Raw genomic sequence first — 16,799 nt, forward strand, 5'->3', positions numbered from 1 at the left:
CATATAAACACATTTATGTAAGCACAAAGAATCTGGGGCACATCTCCTCAACACGTCAGATTTAAATTATTAAGGGCTCACATCTGAATGAGAAAGCCCTTCAACATCCAAGAGAAAACCCAGCAGTATACAGCTGGCATAACGCAGACAGGGCTCAAAGTCTACCTCGACTGCTAGCTGTCTGGGTAAGCGCTCTAGCCTCCAGTTCCTCCCCTGTAAAGCAGAGCAGTACAGATGTAGCTAGTTGTGAGGATTAAGCAGGTTAGAAACTGTGAGTGACATACTGTGCCCAGCACAGTCAATGTTAGCCTGTGAGTCCTTGTGACACTAGCTTCAGCTCTCCTTCTAACCCAAGGCCTGGACTGGCAGTGCTGTGGGCCAGAGCTGATCCCAAGGCCTGGACTGGCAGTGCTGTGGGCCAGAGCTGATCCCAAGGCCTGGACTGGCAGTGGTGTGGGCCAGAGCTGATCCCAAGGCCTGGACTGGCAGTGCTGTGGGCCAGAGCTGATCCCAAGGCCTGGACTGGCAGTGCTGTGGGCCAGAGCTGATCCCAAGGCCTGGACTGGCAGTGCTGTGGGCCAGAGCTGATCCCAAGGCCTGGGACTGGCAGTGCTGTGGGCCAGAGCTGATCCCAAGGCCTGGACTGACAGTGGTGTGGGCCAGAGCTGATCCCAAGGCCTGGACTGGCAGTGCTGTGGGCCAGAGCTGATCCCAAGGCCTAGACTGACAGTGGTGTGGGCCAGAGCTGATCCCAAGGCCTGGACTGGCAGTGGTGTGGGCCAGAGCTGATCCCAAGGCCTGGACTGGCAGTGCTGTGGGCCAGAGCTGATCCCAAGGCCTGCTTTTTGGTACTCTAGCCTGGAATCCTCCCCTGACAGCAGAATTGATTTTCTTGAGCATCTCAAACAAAGACTTAACATGGATTACCTGAAAGAGCTTGTTGGAGCCCACTAGGTTTCCTAGGGGCTGTACCTAGCAGGACTGCGTAAGAGGTTGACTGGCCCATGGGCCTGGGTACCAGGTGTTTGGAAGGGTCTAACTAGCAAGGGAGAGGTCTTTTGATCCACCCCGTGATATTGTTATAAATAGACCTTTGGAATGAAGTTCTAGGCCAGCCAGTGGATAAGGATCCAGACCCACCCGAGTGGGCCTGTGTTTTCTCTATGCGGTTTTTCCTCCACTCTATTTCTTTCTTTCTTTCTTTCTTTCTTTCTTTCTTTTTTTTTTTTGGAGCTGAGGATCGAACACAGGGCCTTGCGCTTGTTAGGCAAGTGTTCTACCACTGAGCTAACTCCCCAACCCCCACTCTCTATTTCTAACTAAGTCTCTTAGCCCTCATTCCTCAAGACTTCCTGGGGCTGGTCCCCCACAATAGCGAACTATAAAACTGGAGAAGTGAAAAATGTGGCAATCCATGCATAATTTAATGTGCAGACCAGAGCAATCACCTGCTCTTTGTATACAGAATCATCGATGAAACTTTTGTTGGGTAAAGGTCCTTCTAGACACTAAACTGAGAAAGACTTTGGGAGGCGAAAGCATTGTAATTAGAGGTTATTTTCCTCTCAACAAGTGATATCTATATTCCCTGAAGTAGAAAACACTCAGTATTTAAGTATGTTCTTATTCATTTTTTTTTAAATGGAGTCTAATGTATACCAGGCTGGCCTTGAACTTACTGTGTAGCTGAGAAGGATCACCTTCTGATCCTCCTGCCTCCACTTCTCTCTCTTTTTTTTTTTTTTTTTGTTTTTGAGCTGAGGATCGAACCCAGGGCCTTGTGCCTGCTAGACAAGGGCTCTACCACTGAGCTAAATCCCCAACCCCTGCCTCCACTTCTCTTGTGCTGGGATTACAAATGTGCACTACCATGCTCAGCTTTTATGATGCTGGAGATCTTACCCAGGGTCTTGTACATGCTAGGCTAGTGTTCTACCAACTGAGCTATATCTCTAGCCTCTTTATAAATGTATTCTTACATTTTCCTTGACATTATTTAAAGGAACTATATATATATATATGTATATATACGTATATATGTGTGTGTATATATATATATATATATATATATATATATATATATATATAAAATTTCCTATTACAATGATATATTTCTTATTTAATATTTACAATTTCTGGCCAGGTGTGGTGGTACATTTGTCTGTAATACACAAGGCTAAGGCAGGAAGGTTTACTATGAGCTTGATAGCCTGGGATACACTGCAAGTAGCAGGCCATCTACTAGGGCATAAAATAATCTAATGGCCGGGCAGTGGTGACGCACGTCTTTAATCCCAGCACTTGGGAGGCAGAGTCAGGTGAATCTCTGTGAGTTTGAGGCCAGGCTGGTCTAGAGAGCTAGTTCTGGGACAGCCAAGGCTACACAAAGAAGCTGTCTCAAAAAAAAAAAAAAAAAAAAAGGAAAGAAAAAGAATAATAAAATTTTATGATTTTTATAGATCAGGAAGGCCAGAGAACAGGCCCTTCAAAAATTGTAGAAGATATGAATAGGCTAGAAAAGATGGGAGGATTGAAGGAACAAAAGAGGAGAGAGAAAAGAAGAAAGGGGAGAAGACAGGGCTTAATAATTTATAATAAAAGAAAATGTGTTTTGAGCCCTGGCTTGATATGTAGGCTATCTTCCTGCCTGTCTTCTGGATGCTGGGAATATAGGTCCACACTTTAGAACTGGCTGGGAAAGAGTTAATGAAGAGAACCTGACACTGTGTCCACATATTTATTTACTTTGTTATTACCACCCCATGTATTAAGTAGCTAAGACAAATTGGTTGTATAAAGTAAAAGGGAAAAATGGAAAAGGTTGCAAGATTTTATACAAATTGTAAAGGGAAAAAATCATTAAATAAACCTTCCATAAGGACATACAGGGAAAAGTACTTTAGAAAAGTACTTTAAAAGTTTTCCAGAAGATAAAAGATAGTAGATGATTAATGTCTATTCAAGACAAAAGAAGCCAGACTTGGTAGCACACTCCTGTGATCCCAGCACTTGGGAGGCTAAGGCAGGAGGATTGTCAGGAGGGTAGCTTGGGCCAGAGTGAGACCCCCGTTTCAAAACCAAACAAACAAACAAACAAAACCGAATAACAACAAAAAGGGAACATAGAAAAAAGGCAGTCAGTGTTTAATGTGACCTTAAAGAGTACATTTACAGTCCCAGCACTCAGGAAGCAGAGGCAGGAGGATCTCTCTGAGTTCAAAGCCAGCCTGCTCTACATAGTGAGTTCTAGTGTAGCCAAGGCTACATAGGAAGACCCTGTTTCAAAACAAAACAAATGAAACACAAACAAAACACCCAAGTAAAGAACTATATGAAAGAAAAGACAACTGTGCACATTCACGTGCCTCCTCGGCCTCTCCTGCTCCAGAGAAGCTAGTGAGACAACTCGCCTCCTACAAAGAGAGTGAGCAACAAGAAAGAACCCAGCTCCCAAGACCGGGCTCACACTGTCAAGGCAAAGAGATTTTACTGGCTACATATTCATTTACTATTCTGTAAAAACAAAACAAAACAAAACAAAAAAAAAACTCAACTGTTACACCACACTTACATTTTTTTGTGCATGTTAATGCTTAAGAAAATTTAGAAGTCATTTAAGGTAGATTAATTTTTAAAAAATATTTATTTTTATTTTATGTGTACGAGAGTTTTGCCTACATGTACATCAGGTATGCACCTGTATAGACCAGAAGTGGTTGTGGAATTGAAATTACAGATGGTTGTGAGCTGCCATTCAGGTGCTGGGAACAGAACCTAGGTCCTCTTCCAGAGTGACCCATTAGTCCCTCAACCACTAGCCATCTCTTCAGATCCGGGGTAGATTGTACTTTTTAAATTGTGTTGATAGTGTTAATATCATTTAGATTAAAAATATTTAAATAGTGTTGGTGTGATGGCTATTCTTGGTTGTTAGCTTGACTACATCTGGAATTAACTAAAACACAAACAGCTGGGCACCCGTGAGGGATTTTTCTTAATTAAGTCATTAGAAGTGGGAAGACCCACCCTAAATCCCTATCTTTTTGGGTGGGAAGATCCACCTTAACTGGGCCACACCTTCTGGTGGCAGCCTACGTAAGGGCACAGAAGAAGGAAGAGCTTGCTCTTTGCCTGTCTGCTTTCACTCTCACTGGCAAGTACGTTCCCTCACTGGTACACCGAAGACCATCTGAGACATCCAGCCTCCTGGACCAAACAACTTTGGATTCCTGGATATTCCAACATGAGACAGCAGACAGCCATTGTTGGGATAATTGGACCACAATTTGGTTTTTTGAAACAGGGTTACTCTGTAGCTTTGGAACCTGTCCTGGAGCTCACTCTGTAGACTAGGCTGTCCTTGAACTCACGGAGATCCACCGGGCTCTGCCTCCCGAGTGCTGGGATTAAAGGTGTGCGCCACCACTGCCCAGCTTGGACCACAACTTGTAAGCTAAAACACTCTATTAATTCATATTTGTGTATATATTATCTACATATAATGTATATTATATATATAATTAATTCTATCAGTTCTGTTTATTTATAGAATCCTAACTAATACAACTGGCAAAAAAACCAAAGCCTGGTATGGTGGTACATGCCTGCAATCCCAGCATTTAGGAGGCTGAGGCAGGAGAATAACCACATTCAGTGATCAAGGTCTGCTTAGGATACAAGGTGAACTCAAAGCAAGCCTGAAAAACCCTACCTCAAACAAAGAGACTCCATTGGGAAAGTACTTGTTTAGTATGCACAGGCACTGGGCTCAAGCCCTAGCACACATAAAATCAGGCATGCTAGTATTCCCCTAGTAATCTCAGTGCTCAGAAGTGAAGGCAGGAGGGTCAGAAGTCACCCCTGGCTATACAGCAAGTGTGAATCAGCCTGAGCCACGGGAGACCCTGTCTCAACAAACAAAACAAATCACACTTTAAAAAAAAAAAAAAAAAAAGTAAAGAGCTAGGAAGTAACCAGGTGGCTTAGCACTTGCCCACCTGTACAACACTATGGGAATTCAAGCCACATCAGTTCCCCACACAGACACAACTGGGGGCAGTTGGCAAAATAACATATGAACTGAGATTTAGGGAAAGCCACTAAATGACAAAGGCTGCCCTGGGTTCCTTTCATTGTCAAGGTAGGGATGGCTTGATGCTCCCTCAACAATTCTGCAGTGAGAGCAGCAGAGCTGTCCTGTGGCTCACTGACAGAGATGGAGGAGTGCCAAGCATGGAGGGATGTGACTGGTAAAAAGTTCTGCCAGCAGACTTCCGGTGGGCTCCAAGACTAGACACAAAATATTTTAAGGAATTTGACTATTGTATCTACTGTTGAAATAATAAGTACTATTATTTCAGTGTATTAAGTGAGAAAAGGCAAACTCTTTTTTTTTGAGACAGGGTTTCTCTTTGTAGCCCTGGCTGTCCTGGAAGTCACTCTGTAGACCAGGCTGGCCTCCTGGGATTAAAGGTATGCGCTACCATACCTGAAAAGAGTCAAATTCTTAAAGGAAGAATTTCTTAAGGAAAAAAATGATAATATCTATAAGTAGAGCAAATGTTAAAGATATAAAATAGAGATGATTTTAGAAATTACCATATTTTAAATTCAGAGTCTAAAAAGCATAATCTTCATATTAAATACTTGAATAATTTTGTGTCTGCTGATTTACTTAGAGGAAATGTGACTAGAAGAACATGGATTATATAGCCAATATTTGCAAAGGAAAAATAAACCAGACTTACCTCAATTGATGCTAAATGGCATTAGGTTTTTCACTCACTAAGAAATATTTCTAAGACACCCTTGAACAGAAGAATATCCTTCCTTATGTCCCACTCTGCACTCAAGTCAAAGTCATTATCTATGCTACCTGTATAGACTGTTTACTCCTTAGTTTGTTCATTTTTCTACTATGAAGATGTATGTACTTTAGTCTTTAAAATTGAAGACTGGATTAATCTTTCCCACTTATCAAGTGCAACAATGAAGAACACATAAGCAGCACAGCAGCCAACAGGGAAGCTCTGGGAACCCACACGGAACACCACCAAGGCACAGCAGCCAACAGGGAAGCTCTGGGAACCCACACAGAACACCACCAAGGCACAGACAGACTACAGCAGACGATGAACATGGACAACAAATCTGTGCTTCCCTGTGTTTGTCCTGACACAGGGACACCATGAGCCTGTAAGAACACCAGAGATCTTGTTCAAGAACATGCACGCTGTCCTGATCAGCCACACTCCAGCCTGCAATCCATATGTTTACGTAGCCTTCTGCTCCTTATTGGTTAATGGAAACATGAGCAGCAGATATCCAGAGTGACAGTGGCCAGCTTTTAGAGATTAGCCATAGCACACATGGTCCAAAATTTTGGTTTTATTTTCCAGTCTAAAATTTTTACAGGTTCATTGCACCAATGGTTCCTAAAATAAATAAAATCAGCTAAATGGTTAAAGAAAATAGAAAAGGCTCTTTGGTGGTCAGTCAAAAATAGTTAAATGAAGACCAAAATACTAAAGTCATGCCTGAGAGCTACAAAATAAACAGAAAATTAAAAACACGGAGAAACCAGCTTGTAGTTAGAAGACAGCAAATATTCAATAACGACACTAGAAAAAGATACTAGAACTCACTGGCTCGTTAAACATGAATTTATATGCCAATGATTCTTTTTAACTTAAGAGGTATTCCATAAAATTTCAAGGTACATTGTGGAAAAATACATCTTACTTCATTTTAGCTTGAAACAGTGACTTGTGAAATTAAAAATTTAAATTTGAAAAATAAATATAAGAATTATGAAAAATAAGAAAATTTGCTCATAAATATATTTAAATTTTTTATTTTAAATGGATCTAGTTTGTTGTTTTTTTATTTTTTCTGGAGCTGCGGACCGAACCCAGGGCCTTGCATTTGCTAGGCAAGTGCTCTACCACTGAGCTAAATCCCCAACCCTCAGACCTAGTTTTATAATCAAATATAGCCATTTTCAGTTATTCATTGAGCCACTAACCCAGAATACTAAACAGAAATTGTAAAACACACTGTAAACTTAGGGCACACATCAGAGGAGGCCCTGACAGTGATCTTCTGTGACCAGCACAGAGCCATGAATGACAGACTCACCCATTAAGCAGAGAGGAACAGAAGGCAATTTCTGCCCACCGAGGCTCTCAGTGTTTTAAAGGACAGGGCACAGTTTCCTTACAGTTTTTTTTTTTTTGTTTGTTTTGTTTTTTCTGTCTCCTTACAGAAAAGGTCTGACCCAGTGAGCGGGACCACACTCTGGGCAGTTGTATTCACAGCCTGCCTAGGGCAGCACAGCTCTTCTGGGAGGCTGCACACTCACTGTGGTTCTAATTAGCTGTACTGCTTTGAAATAGGTAGGCTACTTTATTTTACTGACCACAGCTTAGAAGAAAGCTTTTCAATTTTCTTTTCTGACATGTCTAAACAAGCAGACAAATGAATGGGATTCACAGAAACCACACAGCCCATGTCAGGTGTGAAAGTGCTTCTTCTTCTTTTTTTTTTTTTTACCTGACAAGTCAAAACTGTGAGACATGCTAAGTGGCCGCACTGCTGAAAAAAAAGAAAACAAAGAATAAAGAGAAAGTAATTCAGCCATTAGGGATACACAGGGAGACAGGAGAAGGGTCAGAGCTCTCACTGGACTCCTTGGAGGCTAGCTAGAAGCTAGTGGATACAATTCTGAAATATAATAAAACCACACAAGAGTCGTAATTCCAGTTCTATGAAAATGCTAGAATAACAATATGAAGAAAAAAGTAACATTTTAAAAAATATACTGAGAATGAAAAGAAGATAAAGAGAAAAAAGATGAACCTCATTCCCCAAGAACTGATCACATTCCTTTCGTATGCAGTGGTCAATTTTATTCAAAAGTTATGTCATCATATAATAAGTTTGTTGAAAATAATAATATTTGATGATCGGGAACTAAGTGGTTAAGTATTTCCATCCCAATGTGCAAATTAAGAGTCTTAGATGTCTCAGGAAAGTGGATAGGGATTTGTGTTGATGAGAATAATTTTCCACCTGCCATTCAAAAAAGTAAACTACTAAGTTCTACACACTCAAATATATTCCAGATTTCCCTTGCTCAGAATAGCAAATAAAATAATACATATTCTCAAACGACTTTTTAAAAAAGATTTATTTATTATGTATACAGTGTCCTATCTGCATGCATGCCTGCAGGCCAGAAGAAGGCTTCGAATCTCATAGATGGTTGTGAGCTACCGTGTGGTTGCTGGGAATTGAACTCAGGACCTCTGGAAGAACAGGCAGTGCTCTTAACCTCTGAGCCATCTCTTCAGCCCCCTCTCAAATGACTCTTTAAAAAAAAACAAAAACAAAAACAAAAAAAAAAACAGAGCTAAGGACGGAACCCAGGGCCTTACTCTTGCTGGGCAAGCGCTCTACTATTGAGCTAAATCCCCAACCCTGTCAAACGACTCTTTGATCAAGCTTTTCTGGTACATGAACGTAACTTTTGAATAAACTGACCACCGCATACAAAAGGAATGCTATCAATTCTTGGGCTATGAAGTTCATATTCATTCTCATTCTCATTCTCATTCATTCATTCTCTCTCTCTCTCTCTCTCTCTCTCTCTCTCTCTCTCTCTCTCTCTCTCTCTCGTACCTGTTAAGCTAACTGAACCTGAGCTTTATGCAGGGTAGACAAGTATTCTACCAACTCTGCTACATTCTTGGCTTGCCTTTTTGTTGTTTGTTTTGGGTCAGAGTGAAATCCCTAACTGAGGCTCTCATTTTTCAGCTCCATATACCACCAAAAGGACAAAGGGGAAGGATCACAGTAATTAAGATGTTTAGAGAAGTACCAGTGATGTGAATGAGGCTGAGGTACAATAATAACAGTAATTTCAGATTTGCTAGGAAAAAAATTGGAAATTGCCCATACAACAGGAGGGGAGTAGGTAAATACATGATTTAGACATTAGCTGGGAGATCATGTTCTAATAAATCATGTTCTGACTTATGTTTAATGATGAAAGATGTTCAGGCTATAACCAATGATAACCCAAGAGAATAACATACTGTAGATTTGTCATTATTTAAAATTTTTTAATTTTATTTTTTATGCATGAAAGTGTGTGTTTCAGAATACTAGCTGAGCCAGTGAGCGGCCACATAAGCAGCACTCCTCCATGGTTTCTGCTTCAGTGCCTGCTTGTGTTCCAGTCCTGACACCCCACCTGGAAGTGTAAGCTGCAATAAAGCCTTTCTTCCCCTAAACTGCTTTTGGTCAAAGTGTTTATCAAAGCAAGAGAAAAAGCAAACTAGAAGCAATTATTGTAATACATAATTAATGAAGGATAGAGGATAAAAAAACATGGTCATCTCAAAACTGCAGAAAAAGCATTTGACAAACTACAACACCCTCACACTGAAAACTCAAAAAGCTGGGAATACAAAGAAATTACTTTGCCATAATAAAGGCTACATATGAAAAGTCCACATTACATTCTCCTAACAGTGCTGACATCAGAGACAAGGCAAACATGGCCTTTCTTGTGTTTATCATAGTACAAGGAGTCCTAATTAAAGCAATCAGGCAAGAAAAAAAGACAGACAGACAGACAGAGAATATAAATGAACAGATATCCCAGTTAGGAAGGATAAAACTTTTATTATAGACATAATCTTATATAAAGGGAATCCTAGAGATGTCATTAAAAAACAAAATAAAAAAACGGTTGAAGCTAATAAATTCATAAGCTAGAGAGATGGCTCAGCAGTTAAGAGCACTGGCTGATCTTCCAGAGGACCTGGGTTTGATTCCCAGTACCTACACGGCTGCTCACAATCTGGAACTCCATTCCCTTTTCTGATATCCTCTTCTGGACTCCACAGGCATCAGGTACACACATGGTGCACAAACTTACATATAGACAAAACACCAACGCACATAAAGGAAAATAGTAATAAAAATCTTTTTTTGGGGGGAGGGGTGTTTTTTGAAAAAGGGTTTCTCTGTGTAGTTTTGGTGCTTGTCCTGGATCTCTCTCTATAGAGCAAGCTGGCCTCGAACTCACAGAGATCCTCCTGGCTCTGCCTCCCAAGCCCTGGGATTAAAGGTATGCACCACCACCGCCCAGCCAAAAAATTTTTTTTAAAGTGCTATTAAATTCAGTCAAGTTTCTTGATAGAAAGTCAACATAAGACAAATGTATTGTGTGTTGATATAACACATGTGAAAAGAAACATAAGAAAACAACATTACTTGTTACATCACAAAAATAATAAACTAGGAACATTAATATCATAGAAAATTATAAGACACAAAGATGGTCTGTGCTCATAGATTGGAAGAATTAATATTGTTAAAATACCCATATACCAGCTGGGTGGTGGTAGCACACATCTTTAATGGAAGCTCTTGGGAGGCAGAGGCAGGTGGATCTCTAAATTCAAGGCCAGCCTGGTCTACAGAGCAAATTCAAAGACAGCCAAGGCTACATGGAGAAACCATCTCTAAAAACCATTATATATATACCATATACTCACTGGGCACAGAGGCACAGGCCTTTAATCCCAGCATTTGGGAGGCAGAGGCAGGTCGATCTCTCTGAGTTTGATACCAGCCTGGTCTACACAATGAGTTCGGGACAACTAGGACTACATGGTAACCCTGTCTCAAAAACAAAACAAAACAAAACAAAACAACAAACATCCATACACCCAAAGCCACCTACAGATTCAACTCAACACCCCCCTCAAAAAAAAAATCAGTTTCTTTTTCTTCTCTTCTCCCTGTGCCCCCTTCTCTTTGTTCCTCTTCTCTCCTCTTTCTAGGGCTACACACTGTATAGCCCAGGGTGACCTCCAATTCATGATGCCTCTATCTTCTGCCATCCAAGTGCTGGGATTATAGATGTGTGTTCCCATGAAAATCCTTTTTCTTCTCCTCTTTCCTTTTTTTTTTTTTTTGAAGCAGGATCTCACCATGTAGACCAGGTTGGCCTCAAATTACAGGAAGATCCACCCACCTCCTCCGCCTCTCCAGTGTTAGCATTAAAGAAAGACATGTGCCACCACGCTGAGGGATTAATTTTAGAGCTTCATCCAGGCTAAGCAAGCACTCAACCATGTAGCTGTAGCCCCAGGCCCCCAGAGAATCTTCTTTCTAAAAACAATTCTCTTAAAGATTTAATTTTGTATGTCTGAGTGTTTTGCCTGCATGTAGTATGTACATCACGTACATCCATGTATGTGCCCTTAGGGGTCAGCATGGGATGGGGGCTGTAGCACATTCCCTCGAAGTGGAGTTACAGACAGTTGTAAGTTGCCATGTGAGTACTGGGATTTGAATCCATGTCCTCTCAAGAGCAGCCAGTGCTCTTACCCGCTGACTCATCTCCAGCCTCCTGCCCCCTTCATGGGAATCTTAATAGAAAAAAAAAAACACTTCTGAAATTCTTACAGTGCTATGGTTTGAAGGTCAATGTCCCCTCTAGGCTCATGTTTTGGGGGCCTTGGAGCCTGCAGGGGACAGGGACTGACTGCCAGACATTAGGTCATGGGGGAGGTCTGGAAAGTACTTCTCCTCCTCATGTGCTTCACACTCCTGACATCCCTGCTGTTACAGGACTCTCACAGTTTTGAGACAGACTTTCTTTTTTTTTTTTTTTTTTTTGGTTTTTTGAGACTGGGTTTTTCTGTGTAGCTTTGGTGACTTTCCTCTGTAGCCCAGGCTGGCCTCAAAGTCATGGAGATCCGCCTGGCTCTGCCTCCTGAGTACTGGGATTAAAGGCGTGCGCCACCACTGCCTGGCTGACTCTCACAGTTGAGAGGGGTAGCCTACTTATGGGGGAAAGGAAATCACTGATCATCAATTCTTAGGATTCAAAATACTAACAAATGCTAATAACTCAATAATAAAATAACTGATGGCCCTGATTAAAAAAAAGCAAAGAACCTAAACAGATAATCCAAAGGTGACACAGAAATAGTTCATGAACTACATGAAAGAATACTTGGCCGGGTGGTGGTGGCACACCCCTTTAATCCCAGCACTCGGGAGGCAGAGCCAGGCGGATCTCAGTGAGTTCGAGGCCAGCCTGGTCTACCGAGTGAGTTCCAGGAAAGGTGCAAAGCTACACAAAGAAACCCTGTCTCGAAAAACCAAAAAAAAAAAAAAAACAAAAAAAAAAAAAAAAAAACCCACAAATACTCAAATGACATTGAGAAATCACCTTCCAAGTCAGGTTGGCTATCGTCAAGTAAACCAGCTCCTCAAGGCCCCGGTTGTAGTAAAAGCAGAGCAAAGATGTCAAACAGGGGCACTTGCTGCGCTCAAGAGAACACAAAATGGTATGCCCACTATGGGTGGTCCTTCAAGACAGAGCTGGAGGATGGTCAGCAGGGAAAGGGCTTGCTGCGCAAGCATGAGGCCCTGAGTCTGGACCCTGCCACTCATGGAAAAGCTGTACCCCAATGGTGGGAGGGGGTGGAGCTGAGGGATTCCAGAGGATTGCTGTGAAAAACTGTCTCAAGACACATGGCAGAGGATGGCATCAGACCCTCGTGTTGACCTCTGGTCTCTGCATGCAAGCACACACACAGTACCCATACACTCACCATGCCCACACTTAGAAGGGTTCTGAAAGAAACGAAGTGATACTATGTATCTATCATCTACACTTGTATACATTAGTTTATAGGGTTCTGTTACCGCTGTTAGCATGATCTTACATAGTTCTTACAGAAAATGAAATAGAGGCAAGAAGAGCTTCTCCCCCTTCCTGCTGCTGCAGGTCGTCAGGCTGAGAAAGGGAGAGAGCATCTCTTCAAACCTCAGCATCAAGCTGGCAGTGCCCTGCTACCGTACCACAGTGCTCTCAGGAAGTTCGACGTCAGAGAGGAGAGGACTGTCCGCCACACGAATCTCAAGTGCAAACAAATGTGACGGTCATGTTAGTGAGCAACAGTTGGGGAGAGGGAGGGAGGGAAGAGAGGGCAGACACAGGAGAGAGGAGGAGTCCAGAGACAGGGACAGAATCTGTGGGTCACTCTTATGTGGACCCTGAGCACCGGAAGCGGGGACTCACCGAGTCGGCTCCGTCTAATCTCTTCTGGTGAGACAGGCCGCAGCTTTCTTTCTGCTTTGATCTCCTCTAATATTCTTTCATGGAGGCTCCGAGGTCGTGGAGGGGTTGGTTTCAATTTTCTGGCTGAGGCCTTGAAAAGGAAGTGCAATGGTTAGAGACTTGATTAGCTGTTCTTAATATAGTTATTCATACAGTACAGAATTATGAACTGTACTTCACTGACTGTAATATTGCCCAATAAAAGACTATTCAAGTCATTCAATATCAAGACTTCCTTCTAATTTTTAAATATATATATATATCCTTTTGTGTGCCTACACATGAGTGGAGGTCAGACAACAATTCAAGGCAGTGAGTTTATACCTTCCACTTTGTGAGGTCCTGGGCAAAGATCCCAGATCACCCATCAGGCTGGTGGCAGACACCTTTTCCTACTGAGCTATCTCTCAAGCCCCAATGTCAAGACTTCTAATGCACACGTGATCAGGTAAACTCAAGTGAACGGTTCTGCTAAAGTTACAGCCATGTCCCCTCGATGCCACTGTTTTGGAAACTAGCTTCACTGCTGTCATTTTGAGACTCAGTCTTCTTCTGTAGTCCAGACTGCTATCAAACTTGCGGCAACCCCGCAGCCTCAGCCTCTAGTGTGGAGATTATAGGGCGAACCACACTACCTTTCCAAAAACAACATCTGGAATTCACCACCTTGGATTATCATTGTCTTCGGTCTACTAATGAGGACACTGAGGCTGAGAGAGGCAGGTTAACTGGCTTAGAGCTCAATCAAGCTAGACTGTGGGGCTAGTGTGGACTATCAGGGTCATCTGACCTCTCTACTGCACCAACTTTTCTCCTTCTTTCAGAAAGATCTAAAAGGCTAACTGATTATGCAAGAGTCGACAAACTGGAGAACACTGCTTTACCCTCACTGTTACTTTATGTACATAGGCCTGACAAGGTTTGGTGGGAGCTGGCTACTAAGGCAGGAGGGAAAGAGTAAGGAGAACCACAAACAGCATTTCAAACAGTGTTCTGATTCCGTGGTCATTAGGAAAACCCTGCCAACAGATGGTTGACATTTAGTGTAAAGTAGTGTCAGTATGACAGTGTGCTCTACGCAGTGCAGTAGTATAATTTGAGCTGGAAAGGCAACTCATGCCAGAAACTGTGTGCTATTAGTTTTCTGCTGTTACAGCGGGTATTCAGACAGACTGTGCACTATGACGCAGACTGCTTTGAGGGAAAACATACTAAATAACTGTATTAAATAACTGAACGTATGTCTCTGTGCTTTAGAAGGTAATTTACAGGTAGGCTTCATACTCTCAAGGGAGACCTTGGTAGAGAGCTACAGACCTGTCCCTGGGGAGAATATGTTAAGTTACATACTGGATTTAAAGGGGGTCTTGATCTGATGAAGTCAAGGATGATCTCATGAGCACTCTTTCTTAACCGAGGGGGAATGTCACCATTTACCTAAAAGGAGACAAAAGAACAAAACAAAACAGATATGTGAATCAAGGAATTGTCACTGTATGTTCAGTGACTGAGATTCTGACTTCCCAGGTGTGACTGTGTCTTTCTTAAGGGGTAGGTTTTTGAGATAAGGTCTTGTGTATCCCAGGCTGGTTTTGAACTCACAGGCAGTAGGTGACCTTGAACCTCCAAACTTCTTGTCTCTACACATCCAAAGTGCTGGGGTTATAGGTATGTGCCATCACACATGCTTTGTTTCTCAGTCTTACTTAAACAAAACAGGCTGAACTACTACCTCAGGCCCGGCCCTTCCCCGTGACAGCCGCATTGGGATCTACCTCACATCACTCCCTTCTCCATGTCTCCTATTCTAGGCCACAAGGCAGGCAGCAGCAGCAGCAATCACTGGAGAGCCCAGGCCAGCATGTGAGTGCAGTACCTAGCTTAAGAAGGAGAGCTGCAGGAGCTACCAGCAGAACCAGAGGCCTCATGTGGCATGATCCTTACTTGTGGATTTCCTGCTGTGAAAGATTTTTTTAAATCCACTGATACTATACAACTTAATCAGACATTCTTATACTTAGAATTCTACTTCCAATATATCCTTCTAAGTAATTTTCATATGCTTTTAATATTCTTTCCACCACAACAAGAAGATGAGAAAGTGGAAAAAGTTAAGTTAGCTTGCAAGTTCCAACATCCACACAAACACATCACACAAGCTGCTTTTCTGGTGTTTTTGTTTTTGAGACAAGGTCTTATGTAGCCTAGGCTGGCCTCAAATTGATAGGTAGCTAAAAATGACATCAAACTCCTAATCCTTCTGTCTCCAACTCCCAAGTGCTGACTGAGATTATGTGCATGTGCTACCTACCACTCTTGGCTTTCTCTTCAGGGCACAAGAGCTACAATCTGAGTCTCAACCTCACTGTGGACCAGCACTTTTGAGGACAGCAGGCAGGTGGATACAAAGTAAGCTAGAGTAGGTAAAAAACACTGCTACAGGGCCAGCAGATCATTTTCAGTTCACAGAATACTTGACAAAACAAAACAACTGAAGTAATAAATGATTCCAGGTGGACAAATTGTATATTTAAAGAAAATATAGGAACTTGATCTTATTTGGGGGGCACAATGGCTTACAAACAGAAACCTTCTAATATACAAAAAGTGATCCCTTTGAATTATTTTAAAACTACCCTGAGCTGAGGCTGGAGAGATGGCCACTCTTCCAGAGGATCCAGGTTCAGTTCCCAGCACCCACATGGAAGCTCACACCTATCTGTAACTGCAGTTCCAAGGGCTTCTGACACTCTCACACAGATACACATGCAGGCAAAACACCAATGCATAAAATAAGAAGAAATTATTTTAAAAAATAAAACTATCCTGTGAACTCTGCATTGTTTCTTAAAAAGTTTTAGGCAGCTGAATTTGAAGTAAAACAGATAAAAGTAAGTTGCCACCCACCCAATTCTCACATCGTACAGCCTTCCCTTTGGCGACTCCCTGGGAAGGAAGTCTTATGACTCATCCATGCTACACTTCAGTAGCTGCTCAAAGCTAAGATGTACACTTCTCTGCTAATGCCAAACACTGACAAGGTTGAAAGAACTCTATCATCTGACACTATGGCCCTGGCTCACGTAAAGAAAACAGCTTCTTTAGAACCATGTGAAGCTATAATCTTACAATTAGAATTACAACAAATATGTGTATCTGACTTTCAAACCACAAGATAGCTTACAAGTATGTTAGACAACCTGGGCAGTATTTATTAGTCCTTAGACCAGTGGTTCTCAACCTATGGGTCCCAATGCCTTTGGGGTTCACATATCAGAGATCCTGCATATCAGATAGTTACATTACAATTGATAACAATAGCAAAATTAGTTATGAAGTAGCAATAAAAATAATTTTATAGTTGGGGGTCATCACAGCATGAGGAACTGTATTAAAAGGTTAGGAAGGTTAAGATCCACTGCCTTACAGACATGTATATCCACTGAGCCAGTATTTGTATGGCTAGAACTTATATTAAGAAAAATTAAAAATAGTAACTCAATAATAAGAGATTAGCTCAACTTTGGTTTGCCCATGTTATAGATTACTTTGGGCTATTAGTAACTGTAGACTGTGGGCTGAGGGCATGGCTTAGTAGTTAACAGCTCTTGCTGCTCTTCCAGAGGACCTGAGTCCAATTCCCAGCACCCAC

General features: G+C 41.9%; 1 protein-coding gene across 5 annotated transcripts in view; it reads right to left on the reverse strand.

The window, feature by feature from the left end:
* Spire1 (spire type actin nucleation factor 1) overlaps window positions 1-16,799 on the reverse strand; it is a 129,052-nt gene that overhangs the window by 22,433 nt on the left and 89,820 nt on the right. For 2 of the 5 annotated variants that reach the window (XM_036204401.1, XM_036204404.1), the window contains exons 7-9: window positions 14,498-14,584; window positions 13,109-13,238; window positions 7,552-7,593 (exon numbers count right to left, since the gene is read on the reverse strand). In XM_036204401.1, the coding sequence (XP_036060294.1) occupies window positions 7,552-7,593; window positions 13,109-13,238; window positions 14,498-14,584 (259 nt within the window). The remainder of the gene's footprint in view (window positions 1-7,551; window positions 7,594-13,108; window positions 13,239-14,497; window positions 14,585-16,799) is intronic. The other 3 variants (XM_036204403.1, XM_036204405.1, XM_036204402.1) reach the window with 2 other exon arrangements.

This window comes from Onychomys torridus, chromosome 13, assembly GCF_903995425.1.
Source record: "Onychomys torridus chromosome 13, mOncTor1.1, whole genome shotgun sequence".
Classification (NCBI taxonomy): Eukaryota; Metazoa; Chordata; class Mammalia; order Rodentia; family Cricetidae; genus Onychomys; species Onychomys torridus.